Source organism: Equus asinus, chromosome 14 (genome assembly GCF_041296235.1).
Source record: "Equus asinus isolate D_3611 breed Donkey chromosome 14, EquAss-T2T_v2, whole genome shotgun sequence".
Classification (NCBI taxonomy): Eukaryota; Metazoa; Chordata; class Mammalia; order Perissodactyla; family Equidae; genus Equus; species Equus asinus.
The window spans coordinates 26,310,311-26,335,513 of NC_091803.1; the positions used below are offsets into that span (position 1 = coordinate 26,310,311).

General features: G+C 51.9%; 1 protein-coding gene across 10 annotated transcripts in view; it reads right to left on the bottom strand.

Annotated features, from left to right (window-relative positions):
- Positions 1-25,203, bottom strand: part of KATNIP (katanin interacting protein) — a 201,771-nt gene that overhangs the window by 12,789 nt on the left and 163,779 nt on the right. For all 10 annotated transcript variants that reach the window (XM_070483970.1, XM_014838009.3, XM_070483969.1 and 7 more), the window contains 5 exons: positions 20,840-21,704; positions 13,460-14,182; positions 12,502-12,707; positions 10,150-10,228; positions 3,909-4,086 (listed from right to left, as the gene is read on the bottom strand). In XM_070483970.1, coding sequence (XP_070340071.1) covers positions 3,909-4,086; positions 10,150-10,228; positions 12,502-12,707; positions 13,460-14,182; positions 20,840-21,704 — 2,051 coding nt within the window. The remainder of the gene's footprint in view (positions 1-3,908; positions 4,087-10,149; positions 10,229-12,501; positions 12,708-13,459; positions 14,183-20,839; positions 21,705-25,203) is intronic.

The window sequence follows — 25,203 nt, forward strand, 5'->3', positions numbered from 1 at the left end:
CATCTCTCATCTGTGAAATTGGACAAAATAAGAGAACGGAAAAAATAATGGTCTATGCTGTTAAAGGTGCAGTGAAGCAATCATCGAGGTTTAAAAAAAAGGGGAAATGTGTCATTTTTCAGGATCCTTTAACCCAGTGATCCCATTTCTGGAATGTTTCCCCCCTATGGAAAATGTATTCAACATGTTGGGAAAGCCATCTGCACAAAGACATTCATTATTTACATTAGGAAAAAAAAGGAGAGAGAGATAACCTAAAATGTTTCAAAATAGGGAAAGGGTTGGGTAATGTGTACAGTTGTGAAAACGACAATCCTGAGGACAACACAGCGACAAGGAAAAGGCTACGGGACAGCAGGGCCACTGATGTTAATGCTGTCAGATGAGGACAAGGACCAGGAGAGATTATGCAAAAGGAAAAACATACTGTGTCAGAGGGGATGGGAGTGACTGTTTTTCTCTATTGTCCAAACTTTCTGTAAAATGCCGCATTGACTCTATGGTGCCTAAGTTTTGAATTTAAAGTTTTGAAAGAATTCTAGCCCTTCCTTCTCATGCTAGGGGAGAGAGAGCAGCACCCGGGTGAACTTGGCAGCTTCCGGCATGGGACAAGAACAGGGAAGGTGCCTGCGTGGGGAGCTGGCCTGGCCTGTAAGCACAGAATGTGGGTGTCCCAGTGCAGCCCCCAGCCATGGGGAGGGAGCCCCTGGCCCCCTTGTGCTCTTCTCAGCCACTCTTCTGAGCAACCCTGTCACCTTGCCCATGCTGCTCTGCCACCCTGAAGGCCCAGTTTCTGGCTCTCCTGCTCGGGACAGCCTGCCTCACTCCCCTCAACTCTGCCTGTGTTTGTCCCAGACTGTCCTGCCACTGGCTGCCCTGACTGCCCAGCATGCCTCAGCCATACCCAGACCCATATCCTCGTGCATCTCTGGCCCGTGTGTCTGGCACTGCCACTTAGAGGCCTGGCCCTGGGGACAGGGGCCCAACTCTCAGCCATTTGGGCAACCTCCTCCCCTTTCATTCCTATTTCCCCAGTGACTTTGAAGCTGCTGCACTGGGAGAAATTCAAGCTACTGCCACATTTCCTAGATTTTAAAATAAACTTTATTTTTTCCTTTTACATTTTAAAGTTTTGAATTTGGAATAAATCTTACAACCTAAGTGTTCATCCAAGGAGGTAATCTTTCTTTTTTCCTCTAAAAGGAAACTTGATGGATGGTGTGTCTTACAATTGCTGGCACCTTTAACTGAGGAAATTCAGCAATTTAACACTAGGGTGTTTGTGGGATTAAGCTGACTGAGGATTACCACTAGAGAACGTTCCACAGCCTTCCAAAGGAGTTACTTCTCTGTCCTGGGACTGGGGCCACCTCCACAGAAAAACTGTTGCCCAATTCTGAGAGTGGAGAGAACTGGTGAAGCTTTTACAGCTGATGGTGAAGGGAGGTTCCTGCAGACCCCCTCAAGAATATCAAAGGGACATTCCCTAGCTCTGTCCACAGAAAAGCCTAGAAATGATGACTGACCCAGCAGCTATGAGCATCCCTAGTGGCTGTATTATGGTCTCTAAAGACCATTTAACAACAGAAAGAACCAGGGTTTCTTGGACAAATGGCTGATTCCACGTCTGGGACAAGAAATATACAGGATGAGCTTGGACTATCTTGTCACATCGGAAAGCAGGAAAGCTGCCAGAGGCTACTATTTAAAAAAGGATTCGGAAGCTGCCAGTGTCTGAGAGGGGACAATTTGGGCATCAATAGGATAAAAACCACAAGAGGTTGAAACCCTCCAAACAGAGTCACAGTACATTTCAATCCATGAGTTTATGATAGTCAAAAATAAACGTTTTTAAGGGATGCTAGAGAAACAATTTATTTTGAAAACTGAAAAATAAAGGAAAAGAATTAAGCATTTAGACTGCCTTTCCTGTTTGAACTGTGCCTTAGAATAACCAAATAATTGAGGGAAATTTTCTCTTTACTGATGAAATAAAGAATGATAGGATCAGCGTATCATCATTTTGCAACCCCTAATAAATCAGTGGATTTAGCCACTGAGCATCACTGGCCACCAACATCACCAAAAACCTGACAACCTGTTATTTGATGTGTCCTGAAGAGAACTGACAGTGACATCCACACCCCAGCGGTCATGTCCTGTCCTAAGGTCACACCTCCGTCTGATCAGGCCTCCAGACCTAGTGAACAGTTTACAAGAAATACAGGGGCCTGAAGAACGGCTTAAATAATTCCATAGAGATGCAACTAGTAAGATCCAGACTCTACAGGGCAAAAACCTAGTTTCTTCTACAGATAATTTACAAGGAAAAAAACACAAAACGATGGAAGGGAACCTAGATTACAAGAGGCGTAAGAGACATGTCAACCAATCACAATGTATGGGCCTTACGTGGATCTCAGTTCAAGGGAAAAACTGTTGAGAAAGGGGTGAGGGGCTGTCAGGGAAACAGGATCACGCTGGGCCTCTAGTCCTTAAAGTCATCAGCGTTAATTTCTTTGGTTGTAATAGTGGTACTGAGATTATGTTTTCTCTTTAGAGTCCTCATTGTTTAGAGAGACATAGTGAAACACGCAGAGATGAAATGCTACCAAGCTTGGGATTTGCTGTGACGTAACCCGGCAGAGGGGCAGTAAGTGGTGGGTGTGGATGAACATGCCAGGCAGCACGAGCTGGGTACTTTCACAGCCAGGAGCTGGGTCCCAGGCCCCAAGTCTGAGTATGCAGGAGTGGGACTGGCCAAGATGCAGAGTGCAGAGTGGCTGGGGAGCAGGCAATCACTGCAGGGCCTGAGGGCTGCGGGTGAGGGGCGCCTTCCAGGAAAGCAGGGAAGAGCTGAGCATTGACCCTGAAAGCACTCTGGGCCAGGCAGGGGGGCAAACTGTGATATAACAGTCCCCTTCCTGCCCCCTAGCCACGCTCTCTGGCACTGACGTGGCCTGGTTAACTAGTGATACAGAGACCGAGGCAGGGGCAAACAGTCTAACTTAGCAGTTAAGTGCATGGATGCTGGTCTCCTGTGGGTCTGCATTCCAATCATGGCTCTGCCACTCAACTAGTCTGGGTGACCTCTGGCCAGTTTCTAACCTTTCTGTACCTGTTCCCTCATTTGTAAAGGGGGGCCTCTTAGGCTGTTTAATGTTTCAATGGATGAGTATCTGTGACCTGTACAACACAGCCCAGCATCTGGCATTTAATAAGTACTCAAAAAATGGCAGCTCTAATTTCAGCTATTTTTATTATTACTATTATTATTGGAGGGGTTAAGAAACACACTTACTAGCTGGCAAGGGGCAGAGCCAGGATTTGAACTCTCATCCCTCTGACTCCCCTAGACTGCTCTTGTTCAAACTGCCAGGCAGAGCCCAGGCCCATCAGCTGTCTGAGTAGGGGGGCCGAGGGCCTGTCTGCAGGTTATGAGATCAATGCTGTATCTCAGGCTTGTCCTCTTACTCACTTGACCCCAGCTGGGCTTATGAAATCCGACAAACGCAGAGCGCAGTGCAGCCCCAGCCACCTGCGGAGACTTCTCAACAATCACCTAGTCTCAAGGAGGAGCAAGCTTTCAGCCCCGAGAGATGGGGTCAGTCATCCGTAAAGGCAGAGCCTTACCGAGCAGCTGCTGCGTTCAAGGCCCTACGCGAAGCATGGTGGAGAAAACAAAGCACAATCATGTCTGGAAGCAGGAGAACCTGGCTTCGCATGTCGTCTACCACCTCCAGCTGTGTCGCCCTGGGAGGTCACTAAAATGAGAAGACTACAGACCTCACGGTGTGGCTGGGAGAAGGCAGAATGGAGGACGCTATGTGCTGTTCGCGTCTGAAGTCTAAGACACAGAACAGGTCCCGAGCCCTGCTGTTCTGAAGAAGCTGTCTACACACACTTACTTGTCCAGGGTCCGGGAATCATCGGTGTACTCGGGGAGGTCATTTAAGTCTCTGGGAGAGGCGGAGATCTGGTGCAGGCTGATGGGCAGGGCCTGGCCGTCCTTGCCCACCACCTCCAGGCCTGTGAGCCCCAGGTAGTGCAGGTCCCCCCAGGAGGCAGTGAAGTTCAGCTGAAGGCCTGCAACAGGAAGACAAGTGGCCCGTGAACACCAGAGGTTCTGGAGGAGGTACCCAAGATGGAGACGGGAAGAGGAACGACCTTTACCCTCTGCACTCTACCACCTTGAAAACCCAGACTCAAATGAAAGTGCCCTCAGGGTGGGCTCTGCACCTTTCCTCCTGGTGGCCCTCGGGTCTGGACACTGCTGATGTTTGAGAAATGTCTGCAGGATGAATGGACCAGTGTTGTTTAAACCTGTACATGGCCCTGGCTCCTTTCTCCACTTATCCATTATGTCACTTCACCCCATGCTTAACACCCTTGCAAGGCTTTCCATGCTGCCTGGCCAACAGGCTTCTACCTATTTCTCTAACCTCATCTTGCATCAGGGATCTCCAGCTCCACCCAGATTATCTTTAGGTCACTCATATTTACATTCCTCTCTCCCATCATAGGGCCTTTTCACATGCTGTTCTCACTCTCTGGCACTGACATGGCCTGGTTAACTTGTGCTCATCCTTCATATCCCAGCTTACTTCCCCAGGGAAGCCCTCTTGACTTCTTTGACCACGTCAGACCTCCATTCATAGCCTACCATGTCACTGTGAACTTCTTCCATGCCCTGGCCACCATGTGATCATTTGGTAAATAACTGTCTGCCCCACCAAACAGTTAACACCCTGAGGGCAGAAACCTCATCTGTTTTGTTAGACCATCGTGTCTCCAAAGCCTGGCATAGTGCCTGGCACATAGTAGGAGATCAGTACAGATGGAATGATGAAACAAGTAGCTAATGGAGGCAGTTACATCAATAAGCCACAATATCGGAAATGGACATTTTATGCAAGTTGGCCACTATCATGAGGATTCATGTGGATTCAGGGTAGAGGAAGTGTGACCTATGGTGGACCTACCTCCATCCTTTAGCTCCTGCCCCACCCCTGCTCCATCAGAGACCGTTTAGAAGTGACCTTCTGTGGTCCTGGGGCAAAACAGCCCAGGTGAGTCATCCCTTTGCCCAGAAACTGAGTGAAGATGCTGCTCCAACCCCGTCAGACGTTTGGCTGGAACTTCTCTCTCCTTTATGGTCTCCTGTTCGAGCAGGACCAAGCCCAGCGAACTCTTCTACCCTTGCAGAATTTGGAGCCAATTTTGCACCCTTTTGGGTGGCTGTGTTGAAAAGATTCACAATCTTTGCAACTTTCACAGACTGTCAACACTGGGGCACTGAAAGGAGGAAGCCTGGATGTCGTGCAGTCCCACCCATTTCAGCTCAGACGAGGAGGCAGAAGCCCAAGGAGGTCTCAGGACGTCTCTGTGGATACGAAGTGAGGCCAAGCCACGCAACCTCCCTGGAGCTCTGCTTCCTCTCCTACACCCGTCATCTCCCAGCGTGTGGGTGAAGACATCCTAGGTCATTCAGCTGCCGGCCCATCTGTCAGCTGACCAGATACATGAGCACACTCAGGAGAGGCCAGCCAGGCCAGCTCAGCTGAGAACTGCACAGGAAGCCACTGAATTATGAGCTGATCATGAATAAATGGTGGTTATGCTAAGCCACTAAATTTTGGGATGATTTGTTCAGCAGCAAAAGCTAACTGATACACTCCTTCTCATCAAGGGTCTGTACTCAGAGAGGCCTTCCCTAACCAACCAAGCTCAAATAGCACCCTCACCACTCTCTAAACACTTCCCTTGCTTTATTTCTTGTCATAACACTTATCACCACCTGTAACATATTCTACACTCATTGCTTATTTGTTTTCATCATCTTCCCCACTAAAGTGGAAGCTCCCTGATGGCAGGGACACTGTGGGCTGGGTTCACTGCTGTATTCCCAGAGCCTAGAACAGTGCCTGAAAAACAGATGGTCAATAGAATAGAATAGAAAAACAATAGAAGTTGTTTTTTTAAGAAAACAAATAATTGGTTGAAGAGTAGGTGATCAGTAGATATCTGCAGGTAAATGAACTAGAATGAAACCACTGAGTTTCACCAAATTCCTAGTCAATGGCAGACAAATATTAATGGCTCATCCACCTGTTCTTGGTACTGGAGATACAGGGGTCTCACATAGCAGAACCTCTGGACTCTAAGAGCCTCTACTGTAGTGAATACAGACAATGAACACGTAACAAACAAATACGATGGTTCCACCGTGATGCAGACCATGAAAAAAATAAAAGAGAAGGGACACGAAGGACTGAACAGAGGGAGGGGTGGCCAGGGGGGGTTCTCTCTGAGGAGGTGACATTTGAGCTGAGACCTGGGTGCCGAGAAAAAGGCCACGATTCTTCAGCATTTCTGGAAGAAGAACATTCTAGGCTGACAGGACAGTAAGGGAAAGGCCCTGGGATGGGAACAAATTTGACCTGTGGTTTGAACCAAGTGACGGAGAGAGAAGGCAGAGGAAAGTGAGATCAGAGGGTTAGGCAGGGGCTGGGTCACGTCATGAAGTCTGGATTTTCTTCTCTGCCATGGGGAGCCACGGGGGGCTGGATTTTGAAGCAGGCAGTGACTGGATCCGCTGGGTGTCTCGGAAAGCACACCCAGCTGGACTCCACAGGGACACCTGGGAGGAGGCTGCGGTGGTGCAGATGGCCTGGACAAGGGCGGCAGTGGTAGAAGTGGGGGAGAAGTGGACAGACTCAGCATGTGCTCTGGAGACAGCTTTGCCAGGATCCTCAATGGCCTGTATGGAATGAGGGAAAGAGAAGACATTTTTGACCCCAGTGGCAGAGTGGCTGTGGGTGTGGTTCCTGAGCTAAAGAAGGCTGGGAGGCAGAGGAGGGAGAGCATCTGGATGAGAGGGATCACTGGGAGGGAGAAACGCCACTCCCCCTGGGAACCAGAGACAGCACCCAGCCTCCTCCAAGCTGGTGCCAGCCTTTGTCTGCCTGGAAAGATGCACTGTGATGCCGTCTAATTTGGGGCTGCTCCGAAAGCCATTACTCTCTTTGTTATCCACATTCCATATTCATTTTCCTCTGGTGTATCAATTAGTATTTATATAAATGGTAATTAATTTTGTTATTTCTCTCCCATGTTTCAACTCTCTCAGTTCCTTTCCTATTCATCACTGCTAATATTTGCAAAACTTCCAAAATTAGTGTCATCTGCAAATTAGCAAGTCATATATCGCCTTTCAGAACCTTAATAGGATTGGCCATATTTACCAACCCTGCTGCCTCCCCTGGGTCACTTTCTCCAAGCTCTCTCCATTTGCACAGGCTGGTAAAGTGGGTTTAGGATCTTGGATTCAGTAAGGGCAAGGCCAAGGATTCAGGGAAGAGAGATCCAGGAACCAAAGGCTGCAGGACGTGTAGAATGGCCTCCATCAGGAGGATCTTCTGCCTTCCTACTGAGCAGAGAAGCGGAGAACTTACACTCTCCTTGCAGCAAAAAGGTCTCTGAGCTCTCCTCCAGGGAAAAACTCCCAATGGCACTGAAATAACATTTCTGAGAAAGGTCAGAACCAGTTTAGTGGGAAAGACATTTAGAAATAGCATCTTTGGGGAAACCATCAGACAAAGGGGACAGTGGCTTCTTCTGGCCTTTCTTCCTTCCTTCTTCTGGTTATGGCACTCTGACCTCCGCCGGAACACTGTTTGAGTGGCTGACCCCTCCCCCTTGGCTCCAGGGGTGCCAAGGCCTCCGACCCAGGCCTGGCTACTCCGTGTTGTCCATCTCGCACCCCTCTCCCCTCCTCCCCATGGTGAGCCGCAGTGACTGGTTTAAGGACGGGCGTGTGACTGAAGCCAGGCTGAAGAGATTTAATTCTGGGACAATTGCTGGACTTACTGGGAAACAAAAGTTCTCTTTTCTTTGAGATGGCCGGGCAGAAGGTGGATGTAAAGCCAGAGCTTCCAGGAATTCTCCTGTGGACAGAGTCCGAAGGGGAGAAGGGCAAGAGAGAGCGCAACGGGGCAGAAAGAGGGAGGGAGGCCAAGGCTTGATGACATCATTTGCACACCTGGATCCAGCCTTCTGGGAAACTAGCAACTCCTGACCTTTTTAGTTGCATAAGCCAATAAATTCCCTTTTTTGCTTAACTCAGTTTGAACTGAATTTCCATTGTTCACCAAAAAAAACCACATGGACAAAAGAAATCATTGCTGTCTTCTAGGGCCTCACAGCTCCACTTCACACACACCTCTCAGCGAGAGCCCTAAGGCAGTGTGGTCATGGGCTTTGAATTAGACATGCGTGGTTCCATTCTTGGCTTCCATACTAGCTGTGTGACCTTGGGCAGGTTACTCAATATCTCTGAGCCTCAGTTTCCTAATTTAATCTGGAAAATGGAGAGAATAAGAGTGGTGAGTGTTCAGTGAGATAAGGCAGGGCGAGTCCCAGCACAGTGCCTGAATGGGAGCCAAGACCAAGCCTCAAACCAGGCGCTTGCCTACATTAGGCTGGTTTTTAAAGTTCTCCTGTTGCACTAAAGCGACTGAGAGAGTGTTCTGGAACATAAGGGGCTGTGAGGATTCAAAGTCAGGCATCTTCCTCTTTTCTAAGAGATAACTTGTCTCCATGGAGCGAGGGAGAGAGAGATGAATTCTCACTGGGCACAACATGGAGGACTTCCTGGGGAGGAGGATGCTACGGGGCGCGGCCCAGGTCCCACCTCCCACCCCCAGGACTGAAAGACTCATTCCTCCAGCGCCTGGGAGTACTGACAGCTCACGGCTGAGGCGCCCACTTGTGACTGCCCTTGGCACTGCTCCTCCCCAGGAGCAGCCCATACCCAGTGACACGTTGATACGGGTGTATAAAGGCCCGGCCCCCTCGCTGAACTCAGGACAACTCCACGGGGCCGCGGCAGCTCCAGCGTTCCCTGCGGGGCTGGCGGAGGCCTTGATTTGACTGCAGGAGGCCCAGCTTCTCCCTCCTCCAGTCCTGCTTCCTGCCCCTGCCCCCGCAGAGCATGCCCCAGCAAACTCCATCTAAGAGTCTGCTTCAGGGAACGCCATCGGTGACACCCCATCCTTCATGGGCAGGGACGGAGGGAGCGCAGGCCCGGCTGAGGCACGGCTCACACGGAAGCCCGCGGGTGGCTCAGGAGACGGTGTGGGGAGGAATGCAGCAAGGGCGAGGCTGAACAGGGACGTTCTGGCTTCCATCTGGAGACGGCGGTGGGGAGGCGGGGAGAGGGACGTGACGTGGCGAGGCATATCTCTTGTTGTCAGAAGATAACTAGAAGCAGATGACATGCACGGGGGCACGAAAGAGCAGGAGGTGAGACTGCAAGGAGCCAGCAAGCGAGAGAGCGACAGCCTTGTTAACAGGGAACGGGAGGGGGAGATCACAGTCAGCGTGACCTCGGGCCTGGAGATTCCCCAGGACGCAGACACAGGTGCTGGCGGGCACGTGCACAGAGTGGGAGAGGAACTGGCTGGAAGGGAAAACAGGAAAAGAAAGAGAAGAACAGACACAGTGACACCCAGATGGGATCACTCAGAGGCCACAAACCAGCAGCTGGCTGGCCGAACATACAACACGTGTTTTGTCTTGACTCTTGGCGTTTTGAAATGTTATAAAATTAGTCATCAAAATCTGGAGATTTCACATAAAAACCCGAGTTTCTGACTTCTCAGAAGACCTGGCACCCACCCCGGCCGGCGCAACTCCAGCCGCCCCACCTGGAACAGGGAGGACGCAGGTTTCCTTGCTCATGGCCTCTTCTGCGGTCCAGTTTGAAGGGAGGCTCAGACCACTGGACTGACAGATGCCTCAGGCTGCTTCTGGCTCTTACCTCTTCTCGTTCTACGCTTTCTGGGCTCCAACTGCAGCCTCCTGGGTCAGGGCCATGGCTAACACATGAGGTGTCTGCATGCAAACGTGCCCCTCTGGGAGGGCAAACTGCAAAGAGGGGCCCCTGCTCGAAAGTAACACAGCCCTGCCAGGGCTGGCAGGCTGAGCACTGGCTGGTTTCAGCTGCCACTCACCCCACGACCTGGTGTCTCTGTGAAGTGTACAACCTGCCCAACTGTCCAAGGAAACCCTATCCTAAGTGGCCGTGACTTCTCCCAACCCTTAAAAGTCCTCCTTCTACCTGGCACTGCCCCAGAAGAGGGTACTCACAGATCCCATGGTAGATGCCCGGCTCCGGAGTAGTGACTTCAGGAACGGGGGTACTGGGTGGCAGCTCTAGCTCCAGGACCTACACATGAATTGGGGGAGAAGCAGAGGGAAAACGGGTGATTTTAGCAATGCCCACAGCACTGGCTGGCCGTGTTTCCAGCTCTGGCTGCCAACCTGTGCCCAGGTAAGCCCTGTGTCTTTCTCATTGTTTCCTGTCCTTCTGAAAGCTCTGGGACTGGTAATATGGGCAGGCCCAGAAACCTGTGTGGGTCTGAGTCCTTGACAGGAGCTCCTATTGGTAGGGCAGGAGTTTGACACTACCAGCTAAGGTGATTCAATTTTTTCTGGAACAGGGAAGGACCCAATAATTGTTTATTTAGTGAGCTAGAGGAGGAGAGGAAGGAAGGAAGGAAGAAAGGAGAGAAAAAGGGAAGGTGGGAGAGAAAAAAGAGGGAGGGAGAGGGAGCTCAAACCATAGAGAGTGGTTCTCAACCCTGGGGCCTAGGCATCTGCATTTTAAAGCTGCGCAGGGGATTTCCATGGGTAGCCAGGATAAAGAACATTTGTTCTATAGACGGTCAGAGTGGGCTGCCACCCCCTCCTTCTTGGGTCTCATCTATAAACTTTGCTCATTAGATGTCTGCACCAGAAGTTGGGTCCAAGTGCCTTGACTACTTGACAGACAGGAAAGCTGAGATACAGAAAGGAGTGAAGTCGCTTGTCCAGATCTTAGAGTTTTGGTGGGGATGGTGTTTCAGTCCCAATGACAACCTGCTGAACCCCATGGCCCAGCCACTAGGGACAGCCTCTCCAGGCCCCTGCCCAGCTATGGGGAAGAGGGTGGGGAGGGCAGCCTGCCAGAACAGCCCAGCTGCTGGGCAGCCTCGGGCCACCAGGGAATGGGGTGCTGCGCTGGCACCCGAGTGCCTTCCCTTGCCCTCCCTGAGCCTCCGAGGGCTCCCCTGGTGGACGCACTGACCTGGACACCCAGATAGGTGGCTGCAGCTTCAGCCCGCCACTTGCTAGGGGTGTGGCCCTGACATGACCCTGGCTTCCCTGAGCTTGGGTTCCTCGTCTCCAAGACGAAGAGAACAGTCCCTCTCTGCCCCTCACAGGGCTGCATCTGACCAGAGGCCCTTAGAAGGGACTTCACCATTTAGAAAATGCTGGGCAAATGAAAGGGTCAAGGTCAACTCCCAGCTGGAGGCCATGGATCAAACCCAGACTACAGACCTATTTTGTGGCCCAAAGAAGGCTTGAAAATGTTTTGAATTAGTTGCCAACATTTTTCAATTGAGAGACTTTACATAAAAATCCAGGTTTCTGGCTTGATTGAAAAAAATCAGGACAACTGTCACCATGGGCTAGCCACTCTTGTCTGGGTGGAGTGGCAGCTTCTCTCCTTAGAAGCGAGAGGGGCACCCTCGCCAGTTGACCGGGCCTCACCTCTCCCATCCTGCATGATGCTCTGCCCAGCCCTGCAGGTTGCAACCCCAGTGAACACGGTGGGATGGACAGGCCGTGTGGCTGCACCGCCTCAATCAGGACCTTGCCACAGCTGAACCTTCCATCCTTTGGCTTCTAGTGGTTCCCGCCCTCCCCTACCCTCTTTAGCCATCTCCTCTTTCTCCTTATGGCCTCAAGAACATACCTGGAGACCCTGGGGGCTCTTCACCTTGATTATTGCTCTTTAAACTTGGACTGACCCTTGCCCTGAAGGTCATCTTTCATCTTTAAAAAATCTATCAATTAAAAGCACAGACTCTGGAGTCCTGCTTTCAAGTTCCAGCCTTGTTACTCTCCCACTGCGTGCCCTTGAGCGAGTCCCTGAGCTTTGGTTTCCTGGATGGGGTATTAATGGTCTCTATTCCCAGGGTGTCAGGAGGGTTAAACACGATCACACGGTCACACAGTGCTTCACAACTGGATCACGACGTGGAAACAAGAAGCGATGGCCTGGCTTGTCATTACTCTACTTCTAAATCTGCCTATTAAAAGCATTTCTAGTCCCTCCATCAAAAACAACAACGAGTGATCAAAACGCAACTCAAAGCAAAAATTCCCCTGAGACTGCCAACTTCTAAACTACGGAGATGACACAGACTGATTTCTCCCAGCTTTGATTAAAATTTGAATACTTTCCTCGCTTTGGTTAAAAAAAATAAAAATAAAAAATAATTAGAGAATGAAATATGACGTACAGAACCAAAAATGAAGTAGAAAAATGGGACTGTCAAACAGCAGCACGAGCAGCTTGAAGGACATCCACCTTCTTTCTTCCCGCCCGCTCCCCTGCTCTGAGCGGGGAGAAGCCTCTGCAGGGGCGCCCCCGCCCCCGCCCTCCAGTCCTACCCGGTCAGCAGCCCCCGAGCCAGCCTGGGTGTAGGGCCTCTCCTCCCCGTGGCCGTCGGCCGTGCTGGGCCTCCTCAGCGCCTCCTCGCACTGCGGGCCGCAGAGGCCCTCCACGTCCACGTCAAAGGTCTCATCAGAACAGAAGATGGCCTCAAGAATGTCTTCATCAGTCGTGAACAAGATCGTGTCTCCAAAGTGCTCTGGGGCTGAAAGGGTTACCAGGAAGAGGGAAGAGTCAGCTCCCCCCAAATCCCAATGATCTGTACCCCAGGAACCTAACCTCACCAGCCTTTGTGCTACCAAATCCGAAACCACTATCAGTCCTGGGTTTGCATAAGCGAGCCTCCTCATTCTTCACGTCTGCCAGTGGAACGCACGGACAGTAAGAACCACACAGACCCAGTGATGGCGCCCAGCCTGACGGGAGTCACTGTGCTCTGTCAGGAAGGAAGCAAGGCTTCTCAGGCATCGGGAGGGGCCCCACCCAGGTCCCTGCTGATCCTTTTGACAGGGGGCCTTGCCTGAAAGGGCGGGGGAGCTACGCCCCCAACCTGGGGAGCCTGCAGGGTGCCACGCCCTGCTGCTGGTTAGCTCCGGCTCCCCTCTGGATGGGGCTGGGCTTCCCGGGAAACAGGTCCTTGCCCAGCTTCTCCCCGTCCATGTCCTGCCCCGCTCCCTGCCCTCCAGCTCTCCTGAGAGCACTCCTCAATCAGTCCCCCGCAGGAGAATCCCTTCCCAGGCTTGGGCCCCCGGGAAACTGAGTGAGCCCAGGACCCAGTGGAGGAGTTTCACTGGGGCCAGCTCTTGCACACCCATGCTGTAAAAGGTGAGGGGGGCCAGGGCTCTGAAAGAGGAGAGACCTATCTGTCACTGGCTCACCAGTGGGTTTAGTTTTTCCTCAGAGTCTCAGCAAGGAGCAGGCAGGGGCTTCAAGAACATTCTTACAGACATACTGTACCTCCTGTCAGGGTTCCCGAGGCCTTGGCAATTTCTCCTTTAAAGATGCACTGCACGTCTAACAGCATCGTGATGTCCTTCACGCCGCGGAAGGAATGTATCCGTGATTTATTGTAATTCCAAATCCTGATCAGGGCAACTTGGCAAGGGTGCGTGAAGTCGATGGAGATGGAGTGGGACTTCCCCGGCGTGAAGGGGGCCAGCCAGACGTGCATGTCGTCCTGGGTCCTGTTCACCCCGTCTATGAGGTTGGTGATCACACGGGGGTCTTTCCCGTAGGCTGGTAAAATATTGATGTCAGGGGGGTCTGCCTGAATGTTTGCAATTCGCACTGGCTCTCCCTTGGAACTGAATATTTCTATTCCGTTAAGGCCAACATAGTGCCTGTCCCCCCACGTAGACTTGATGTCAATGACCAAGCGCTGTCCATAAGGCAAGACAGGGATTTTAAAGTCGCTTGCGTCATCAATCTCTAGGAAGCAGCTGTCCTGCCCTTTCATGGGCTCCAGCTTCTCCTTCCAGGGGAGCGGCTGGTCACTGTGCCGGCTGCTCTTCTGCTGCTGCAGGAACTCATCCAGGATGTCCCCCTGGAACTCCATGTTGGAGATGCGTCCCCGGTGGGAGCGGTCAAAGGCATTGAGAGAGTCCCATGACTCATGCAGTGTGTGCTCCTGCTCACTGCACCACGGGGTCCGGGGTGGCATCCTGGTGGACCAGGCATCTTCTGGAAGAAAGGACACAGGAGGTGTGAAGCCCCATTAGTGGCTCGTGTAGAAGTGGGGACCCTTAGAGACTGTCTCATCCAGTGGCTCTCAGCTGGGTGGGCTCACCCTCAGGGGGACATTCTAGAAACTGGTGGGGTTGCCCTTAGCTGTCTCAATGCCCGTTGGCCCTACTGGCACCTGATGGGTGGGGCCGGGGGTGTTAATATCCTGCACTCATGGGACAGTCCAGGCACACAGCATGGTCTCCTTGTCTCACACAGCATTCAGGTTGGAAAAAAATTGTTTATGGTTACCTAGTCTGGAACTCAGCTGTTTTACAAAAAGCAGTATTTTCTGACGTGCTCTGAATTTTCTAAGAATGCAACCCACCATGCAAATGAAGGGAAGACTATTTTGCTGCCTTAGAACCTTAGCCAGAGGTCAGTCTCCACTTCGGAAACTCACAGGGACCGGGTGATGCTGCTGCCCGCGGCGTCCAAGTCAGCAGCCCCAGGGGCTGCTCCAGAGGCTGTCACAGTCACGTGACTCTAACGGTGTTTTCAAAGACTGCCTGATGGCAGGTGGGAGGCTTGTAAAGGCATGCTCCATGGAAAACAGCCAGATAAGCCATTTTATTTTAATTATTTTTTTTAAAAATTGGCACCTGAGCTAACATCTGTTGCCAATCTTTTTTTTTTCCTTCTTCTCCCCAACCACCCTAGTACAGAGTTGTATATTCTAGTTGTGAGTGCCTCTGGTTGTGCTATGTGGGATGCCACCCCAGCGTGGCCTGATGAGCGGTGCCATGTCCACGTCCAGGATCCGAACCAGTGAAACCCTGGGCCCCCGAAGTGAAGCACGCAAACTTCACCACTCGGCCACGGGGCCGGCCCCAGATAAGCCATTTGAGATGCGGCATATCCTAATATGGGTGGCATGCGCCAACACGTTAATATGATCGTTTGTGGGTGGTGCGTAGGAAGGATTTTTATTTTCTTCTTTGTCACTTTATTTTCTAAGTTCCCTACACGCATTATCTTTATAATCAGGGAAAATGCTATTAAAAAAACCAAACAACCCAGGTATGTTACAGGGCAAGGAATTTACTTCTACATGGGGCTCAGTGGGCTCCAAGAGCTGACGCTACATCCCGAGCACGTGCAGAGCAGGGGTCTGGCTCTCGGATGGGGTCTCAAGGCCCCGCTACCCTCCCTGCAGAACACAAAAGCCCCGTGTGCTCATCAGGCAGCGGCCTGTCCTCACAACCATGCCATGGCTAACTGCCACCTAAGAGTGTCATTCTGGAAAAACAGCAGCTGATGACACTGACACTGTTTTTTCTCCTTTCATATCACACTGTGCCCTGAGCTCCATTTTCTGCCTGGCTCCTAGGGGGCCTGGCTCCATCAATTATCTTCTCTCTCCAGAATCTTCAATCACTCCTTCCCCACTGGCACCTTCCCCTCTCTCTGCCTGCAGACACGCATAAATCTCTCCTACCTGGAAGAAAAAGGAAGCCGACCTGATCTTCTGGCTCCCTGCAACCGCCTCTCGCTGCAGACACTCTGCATCCTCCATGCCACTGCCCACCCTCAACCCCCTGCCACCTGGCTCCTCTTGGTAGTTACTGTTTTGCCCACCCAAACTGTACTTCCCCTTCTCCTAGGAACAACACCCTGATATTTCTTTGGGGATCCCCCACCTTCAGGCCATCCAGATGAGGTGAATGCTGACAGCATCTTTCCAAGCTGGGCTCATGAAAGGAACTATGGGGAGAGAAGGGCTCTCTTTAAACTGGCGCTGCTAAGCTGGCAGGAGTAGGTGTGGAGATGCTGGTGGCCATTTTGCTACACTGTTGGGGGAGCCTCCCTGAGAATGAAGCCAACATGGGGAACGTCAGTGGAGGGATGGGGAGACAGTCTTGATGACATCACTTGAGCTGCAGGACCCAGCTGTGCTTGCAGTCAAATCCCTGGTGGCTTTCTGTGCCTTGCATCCATAAGAGTCCTACAATTCCCATAATGAAACGACTGAAGTTTCCAGTTAGAGAAACAGCTTTCTCCAAGTACACAATGACCCCAAGTTTCTTCTCAGTCCTCATGCTGTACATCCCAGGCAAAGCTCTTCCACTTGACATTCCCTCCTCCACCGGCTTAGGAGACATTCTGCCTTCTTGGTTCTCCACTTCCCCCACCGCTGACAGCTCCTCCCTTTGTATCACACTAGCCTCCGCTCCTCCCCATACCCCAAGCCTGGGAGCATCCCAAGGCCTCAGCTCCATCCAGTCCTCTCCCAACACTGCCATCCTTCTTCGCTCTCATCCAGCTCCTGGCTCCTATGCAAGTACTGCCCAATTTTATACGCCAAGTTCTGGCATCTCTCCCCAGGCACCACTGAACCCTTGGAAGGTCCAGACATGTCCACTCTGTCACTTCAAACTCTGTGTGGCTAAAATGGAGGTTGTCATAGACCCCTGTAATAGGCATTGTCTCTACTACGCTGAGAACGAAGAAAATCGAACTCCTGGCCATGCCCACAGGGCCCTGAGTGTGGCCCCACCGAGTTCTCCAACCTCACCTCACACCCTTCTGCCCATGATCACCCCGCTCGAGCCACAGCCGGCTTTTCTGTCCCATGGACACACTAGGTTTCTTCCTGCCTCAGAGCCTTTGTCCTTGCTGTGCTTTCTGCCAGGAATGCTCTTCCCCAGATCCCCATGGAGCCGGCCCTCCTTGTCACTCTCCTTCTTGGAGAGGCCTTCTCTGCCCTCTTCCCTGCTGTGTCCCAGTGCCTGGCACAGAACCTGGTGCACCTGGTGCATGGACATGCTCACTAAATGTTCTCCAGTAAAGAGATGGCTGGCTGGCCCCACCATTACATACGTCTGTGTTCAGGCCCGGAGGCTGAGGGACACCCCCTCCATGTCAGTTCTCTGGCACCTCTTCTCTCCCCTCCTCTCCTCTTCTGCCAATAAAAGAGGCACTAAGACCTTCTTCCATCCTTTCGTCCAGGCGTGGGGCTTAGCAGCTGGCCAAAGGAACTCCCCATATCGATCACTGTGACTTCAGTGTATTGTGATTTGTTTCCACTGACTGAAATGAATGGCCTGGGTTGGTCTGCAAGTGCACCGGGAAGACAGCATCCAATATCACGTATCAGGGACTCACCTCGTGCTCCTCTGCCTGGCTGTGCAAGGAAGACAGGACCCTGCTTTCATTCTGCATCTGCTTTCTCATCTATTCTCCCTGAGATGTACACTCTGGGTTTTAAAGGCAGAGAGGTGTGGACTTTCTCCTGGACCTCTGAGCCATGGCAGCAGGTTGGGGGGCCCACGTTTCCCTCTGTCTGCAGGAGAACACACTACTCAGTAGTCCTTGGAGTTGAGGAGCTGCTGAGGTGCTTTGTCCTATCTTTGTCAACATTCCTACCCACAAATCTGCTTGGACAATAGGAAGCCGCTGCTTCAATCTCTAGTCAACACAGTCTAGGAGGGACCACCGATTTGAGATGATGGGCTCAAAGATGCAAAACCACTCCTCGGTGGAGACTAATGTGAACTATGAAGTTCTAAACCTGAGTTTATAAAAATCAAAGGCAGCACCATGAGGTGTGCGTTAATTGCTACTAAAACAGGAAATGAAAAAGTACACAGTGAGAGATGACAGAGGTGGGTTCCTTCCCAGGGAAGGGCCTTCGGCCATAGCTGATTAGACCAGCAGTGGATACCAGCGCCAAGTTGGTCAATCAGCTTCTCCCTTGAGACTCTGGAACTGGCCGCTGGAGCTAGAGCTGAGACACTGCCATGTTAGGGCTGTGAGGCCATTTCCTGCTGTGTGCACAGTGCAGAGACAGCTGACCTTGTGGGGCAGAGTGAAGGAGAGTGGACCTGCAAAGAGGCAGAGGCAGGGCCCAGCAGCCCTGGAGAGGCGGGGAGCAGCTTCTGTGGTCCTGCTGGCTCTCTGGCTCCTCCTTGCAATCCCCTGTGATGAGCAGCTACTTCCCTGCTCTGGGGGTCCAGGAGCATCTCAAGCATTCCCCAAATAGCACCCCTTTTACTGCTCAAGCTGGGCTGACGAGGTTTCATTCACCTGTAGCCAACTGACCCCTGAGGAAGACACTTCCAAAATGCAGACGTCATTGCAATGAGAGGCTCTGTTGGACAAAAGGCTTTCCAGGTTCTGTCTTACAGTGATCACACGGTTCCAGCCCCAGGAGGACCTTGGCATCACGCATTCCACTGCATCGTCAGAGGGCTCGGCCTGCCCCTTTCCTGAAGGGCAAGGCTATGGCATTTGCTTCTATGTAATGGGTAATTTAAAATTTTTAAGCAACTTTCCTTTTTAGCATGACTGGCTTAACAAGCATTAAATCTCAAGGGCTTGGTTCCTAATGTGTCATGGAGCCAAGCAGTAAAATGCCCGGAAAGAAATTAAAATGAGACAAAGTCTCTGAACGTGGACAAGTTAGAATGATGCCCGTCACCTGGGGACTTCCAGAGGCTCTGTGGGTCTGTTTACCAGGAAAGGTCAGAATTGCCAGGCCCTCCCAGGGCAGGTGGGTGATGACAGCAGGGGAAATGGCACCATAGGTTAGCAGTTCCAATCATGGATGCTGCAGTGGGACCGCCTGGGTTCAAATCCTGCTCTAACCTCACTGGCTGTATGACCTGAGGAAAGCTACTTAAACCTCACACAGCTTCTCTATCTGTAAAATGAGGCTGGTGTGAGGACTAATTATATGAGCCCATTTGAGTAACCCGCCTGGACGAGAGCCTGGCTCATTGCAAACATGCCCTGCCCAGCCACTGTAGTCCCTTCTTACCGCCATTCCTCCCACACTGCAGAGGACCCACCAGGAGCTGGGCACCCGGGTCCTGGGGATCCCAACACAGACAGGACACAGTCCCTGTCCTCAAAGAGCTTCCCGGTTCTTCTCTTCTACTCTGCTCTCCTCCCTGATACCCAGTCTCAGGGTGAAGGCTTGGCAGGAGTGGGTGGTAGAAGTCTGTAAGGCTGGGGAGCCAGCAGGGGCAGCTCTGCCTGGGAGAACGGAGCCTGTCCCTTACCCACAGGAAGGCACTCAGGGTCTGAGGGACTTGCTCTGATGTCCTAAGTGACATAACAGGGATCTGAAAGAGGCCACGAACTCTCCACACTTCTAAGTATAGACTTGGGCGGAAGGCAAACCTTCAGGGTCTGTCTACCAGACAGTAATAGAGTAGGAGCCGATTTGATTCACTAAAAAATACATCCATTGACTTCATACAGATACAAAACCAAGAGGCAGAGGCACAGAGTGCGGGTAGTAATGATGATGACAATGAGAACGACAATAATAATAAATAGCAACAGCGAACATCTGGTGGGGGCTCCTGCGTGCCAGGCACTGTGCCGAATGCTGCACATGTACGCCCTCATTTGACCCTGCCAGCACCCCATGATATGGGTATTACCAGCATCATTTTACAGACGAGGAAACCGAGGCTCAGAGGGGTCTCAGAACTTTCCCACATGCAGGTTGGCGGTGGGGAACGAGGGTCCATGCCCAGGCAGTTTGACTCCAGGACTCGTGCTCCTGGATGCTGCAGGTTGGGGTTAAATTCAGAGGATCTAGGGGTGAGCCCTGCCTTGGTAGGTCCATATGGACGATAAAAGACATACAAGCTACTGTCCAAATAATGCCTGCCACTCGTGAAGCAGTTTCCACATGCCAGGCTCTGGTTACCATTTTGAAGCCATCGTCTCACTCCTTCTTTGCAACACTGAGAAGTGGGGGGTTCACTTCTGTTTTACAGATGAAGACACTGAGGTCCAGAAAGTAGAGGCACCTGGCTAGAGGTCTCAGATCCAGAAGGAGCACAGTTTGGATTCAAATGGTTTGACTCCTAGTTGCTATGCTGCACTCCTTCCCAGGACATTATCTGAGTGTAAATATTCAGAAACCCAGCTTTTGGTATCCTCCTTTCAGAGCCCTTATAGATAATCCACTGCAAAGTTCACAAAGCATGCGAGTTTTGCCAGCAGATGTGTATTTTTTTTTCTGACCCACACAGTGGTTTAAAAATAATCTCAATCAGGTGCCAATGTTAAAAAATAAAATTATTCTACATTTCTGATTTCTCTTGATAAAAGGAAAAGGGAGATCTGGGACATAGGCCTTGCATTCCTGAATGCCAAAAAGCAGCTTGAGTGGAGCGGCTGCCCCTTTAGATGGGCTTGTACTTCCAGTTTGCCACAGTCCTCACCACTCCCTACAGTACTTCCAACACCTAGGCAAGGGTCAATTGCTATTTATCATCCCACTTGTGCTATTTTTCTATTGGTACAGTTAAGAATAAAGTGAAGTAACTAGAGATCAAAGTCTCTATCAGAGGTGGAATAACACAGTTGAGACTGGAAAAGCCATGTACTGCAAGAAAGACGGGCAAAGGGACCTATCCTGGTGATAATGACAAATATATCTGCAAGTTTAACATGCAAAGTGTGTCTTGCCCATTTCAATTACTGATGTCACCAGTGTGGCCCCCGAGACAGTGAATTTGTGACCCCTGGTTGAGAAGAACCCCCTTATTTTGCAGATGAGGAAACTGAGGCCTAGGGAGCAAAATGGCTTCATGCCACTCAGCGGCCCTTGAGCAGGGACGACAGCGCCCGAGGCAGACTGCTTCTCGCGCTTACCTCTGCTGACTGGCAGGCCGTCACCAGGGCTGCTGCTGAGGGCGCCCTTCCTCAGGCCCCTCCTCCCACTAGCAGGGCGCTCCCTGTTGGAGGGCTGGCTGAAGATGTCGAAGTCATCATCGCAGACTTTGCGGGTCACTCTCTGGGCTCTCGTGTCAGCGAGGACATTCCAGCTGCTCGCTCTCCTTGGCTCACGCCTGGGGCCTTTATCCCCAGCCTCCATCTCCCCAGGACCCTCACCAATGAAGTCGTCTGAGGAAAGCCTGCCTCTCCAGTCCAGCGGCTTCTCGGGACTCAGCCAGAGGGGTTTGGGCTTCCTGCCTCTCTCTGTGGGAGAAGGATGTAACCAGGGCGGGGTTTTCCCTGGCGGCTCAGAGACTTTTCTGCCCCTGAGGTTTTCCAGCTGTTGGATCAGCAAGAGCTCCTGGTCCAGAGGAGGGCATTCCTCAGGTGGGGAGGGGGGAGGGGCACCGGGCATGCTGCCCATCGAGGCTGGGGCTGCTAAGAAGCTGAAATGTTCCTTTGACTTGGACAAACTGTTGTTCATGCAATCGGGAGAGTTCATCCTTTCACCAAGTAGAGTTCCTTGTGAGGAAACTTTCGCATCCACTACTGCTCCAGCTGGTAGTGAGTGACCAACACTAAGCTCCTTGTCCTCGTCCATGCCAGCCATCTTGTGGGCATCTTTGCTTTCTTCTGAGTGGGCATCAACGGTCTTCTCTATTCTTTCATTCTTCTCATTCTTCAGGCCAACCAGGATGCTCTGGTCAGCCGGGCCCTCTCCACCTCCTTTGTCTAATTTGCCATCAAAGACGAGATTTTTGTTGACATAAAGCTTCATGTTCTTGGCACCAATGTCAAGATCCTGAAAACACAAAATTTAAAAAAATGAAGATGCATGGCATCAGACTGATGTACCAAATTTTGAAAGCAGAAGATAAAAAAGAGATACGTGGGCCGCTAGAAACACATGCTTAATAAAACTACAGCACTGGCGATGTTAAACAAGGCTCAGCCTCATTTCTGTGCTAAGCGTTACACACTCTGCCAATCAAAGGACTTTCACAAAGAGGCGGCCTCAGTGGCTGCCTTCGTCATCACCACCTCCTGCTGGGACAGTGGTAGCAGCCCGCTAATTGGCCTCCTTGCCTCCTGTCCCTGGCTACTTCAACCTCTCTTCACATTGCCCCAGAGTTAATTCTCTACAGGAGCAAATAGGGCCCAGCCACCGCCCCTTGTGAATCCCTCATGTTGTTTCACTGCCTATAGCCGTGTTCTTTAAAGTCTGCTTCCTGGGCCTTCTGCACCAGAAAAACTTGGCATGCACACACAACACAGACTCCCTGCCTTCCGTGGGTGTCATATTTTGGGTGCCCTGAAAGCAGAGCTTGAGACAAGGACTTGAGCTTATTGATAGGTACTCCCAAGAGGGAGTGAGGAGAGTCAGATAGGGCAGGAGAAAGCCCAAAAAGGTTTTTCAGCTGGTCATTGTGGGCAGCTGGGGCTCCACGCCGCTGGGGCGCTTTGAGGAACCTGCAGAATGCACCCAGAAGTGTCCCTCTGAAGGTGGGAGGCTGGGGCGTTTGTCCCCTGACTCCACCCCCTGTGTCGAACGGTGCTCCTGGGGGCATGGGCTCCCCACCATGCGCACAAGCTGAGGCTCTGAGGGCTTCAGGCAGAGAGCCTGGAAGCCTGAGAAGCGGCGCCCTGTCAGCACGCCTGGGCTGTCCCGCCACAGTGGCAGCAGCCATCGGAGGGAGCCAGAGGGGTGTGGTGTGGGCACTTGGTTCTCCAGACCATTCTCTGCACCCAGAAGGTGGAGAAGCTCAGGCCGACGGGATGAATGCGAGCCCCGCAGCATGACACCAGGAACCTTCACAAAAGGGCCCCTGGCTAGCCTCCTTCGCCTCCTCCCCCCAACACACGTGCCCTCTGTCATGCAGGTATTCAGCGCTCCTTCAGTCAGGCCTCAAATCAAATCAAATCAAATCAAAGCCGCGCCTCCTCCCGCTACTGCCCCAGTTCCCCTTCACAGCAAACTTAAGACCGCTTTCCTCAAACCTCGTACAGTCAACTGTACACATTCAAAGTGCACGACTTGAGTTTTAACACATGTATACACCCATGAAATCACCTCCACAATCAAGATAATGACCCATCACCCCCAAAGTTTCCTTGTACCCCTTTGACACTCCTCCCTCCCCTCCTTCCCCCATCCCCAGGCAACCACCCATCAGCTTTCTGTCACTGCAGACAAGTTTGCATTTTCTAGAATTTTTTTTTTATTCTTCTCTCCAAAGCCCCCCAGTACACAGTTGTATATTCCAGTTGTGAGTGTCTCAGGTTGTGGCATGTGGGATGCCGCCTCAGCATGGCCTGATGAGCAGTGTCACGTCCATGCCTAGGATCCGAACCAGTGAAACCCTGGGCCACTAAAGTGGAGCGCGCGAACCCCACCACTCAGCCACGGGGCTGGCCCCTAGAATTTTTATATAAAAGGAATCACATGCTATGAACTCTCAGTGGCTGGCTTCTTTCACTCAGCATGATTGCTTAGAGACTCACCCACGTCGTGTGAATTAACAGCTTCATTCTCTTCAATTGCTGTGGGCCGCCCCACCTGTAGAGCAGACTGCAAGTGTCACCACCACGGCTGCTCTCCTTGCCTCCCTCTTGGTCGTCCCCCTTCCATAGGGCCTTTGTCCCCACCTCAAGACAGAACCCACCCTGCCAAGGACGCCACTAACGGGGGTGACGGAACTCCCTTGTTTGTCTGGGATGACTGATTACTCCTAGCATCCTCATTCACAGAGCCCTCTTTCCACTCTCAAGGGTCCTAGTTTGGACAATGAATTTCAGGCTGTAGCAGGCAGCCAGACGCAGACGGAACTTCTGTTCGAGGGCTGGGCAGCGGCGGTGTCTGTGCAGTCAGCCACTCCTCCTTGTCAGCAGATTTCCTGCCCTCTCAGCTCTGCGTGTGCTGGCTTCCCCCCCGCCCCCCTCCCCCCGCCTCCCTGCTCTCCCAGGCTCCTCTGCTGCTCCTCCCCTTCACCTGGGCCTTTCACGGCTGGGCTGCCCAGGGCTGGGTCCTGGGCCTTCTGATTTTCCTGCGTTCTCTCATTGGGTGGTCTTATCCAGGCCCAAGGCCTTAAATATTACTCTTGTGCTAATGACTCTCGATTATTTTAATCTCCAACCCTGACCTCTCTGCCAAGCCCCAAGTGACCTCTCTTCTTGGATATCTAACAGGCATCTCAACCTTAACATACCCCAACAGAATTCTTCATTCACTTTTCCCAGACCTAGTCTTCTCTCATCTTAAGAATGGTTCTACCATTCAATCAGTGGCCAAAAACCTAGGAGTCCTCCTTGATTCCTCTTGCTCTCCCGCTCACATATCCAATCAATCAGAAGTCCCACAGCGCTCCCTCCGAAACCCACCCCAAATCTATCTCCTCTCCCTGAAGGCACTGCTGCCTCCTGGCCCAGGCCCCCATCACCTCTCCCCAAAACAACCACCGCAGCCTCCTAAGTGGGCTCTGCTTCCCCTCTGCACTGTCACTGCAGCCTGCCCACATGTATACACGGCATCTTCTACACAGCAGCCAGGCTTTCTTTCAAAACAATTTAGATAACGGCAGCTCCCTGCTTACAACTGCCCAGTGATTTCCTATTGCACTGAGAATAAATTCCAGCTCCCTGGAGTGGCCAATGAGGCCTACGGGATCTGGTCTCTGCTGACCTCCCTGACCTCGCTCCTATCACAGGCCCCTCCTCCCTCCACGCTGCTCCGTGGTCCCGCCAAGCTCATTCCCACCTTGGGACCTGTGCCTTTGCCTGGAACGTTCTGCCCCAGATAGCTGCAAGCTTGGCTCCTTGTCTTCAGAGAGGTCTTCCTGGCCGCTCTTTCTAGAGCAGACGCCCCTCATCCGGTCCCCACTCTCTCCCATCACCCTGCTGTATTTCCTCCCAGTCTCTGAAATGGCCTTGTTTATCAGCTTTTTAACTCAGGTGTTGGCTCCCCACTCAAAGGTAAGCTCCAGGACAGCAGAGGCTCCACCAATGTTGTCCAAGGGCCCACGAGGTAGCTGGCACACAGCTGATACTGAGCCACAACTTTGGAATGGTAAGGGAATGAACACAGGCATTTTTCTCCCAGGATAGCACTGATCTCTAACAATGTTCTGAGAAAAATCTCATCTGAAGAATGGGAGCCTGTCAGTTTCCCCCCAGGCCATTTTCCATCTCGCTTTGGCTTCTGATCTGCTCTTGGGATACAGGATCTGAGACACCAGAGGTGTCTATCTAGACTGAGCCTTCCTGAAGCTGAGCGAGTAAGCTCTAACTACATTTCTAGTTCGCCA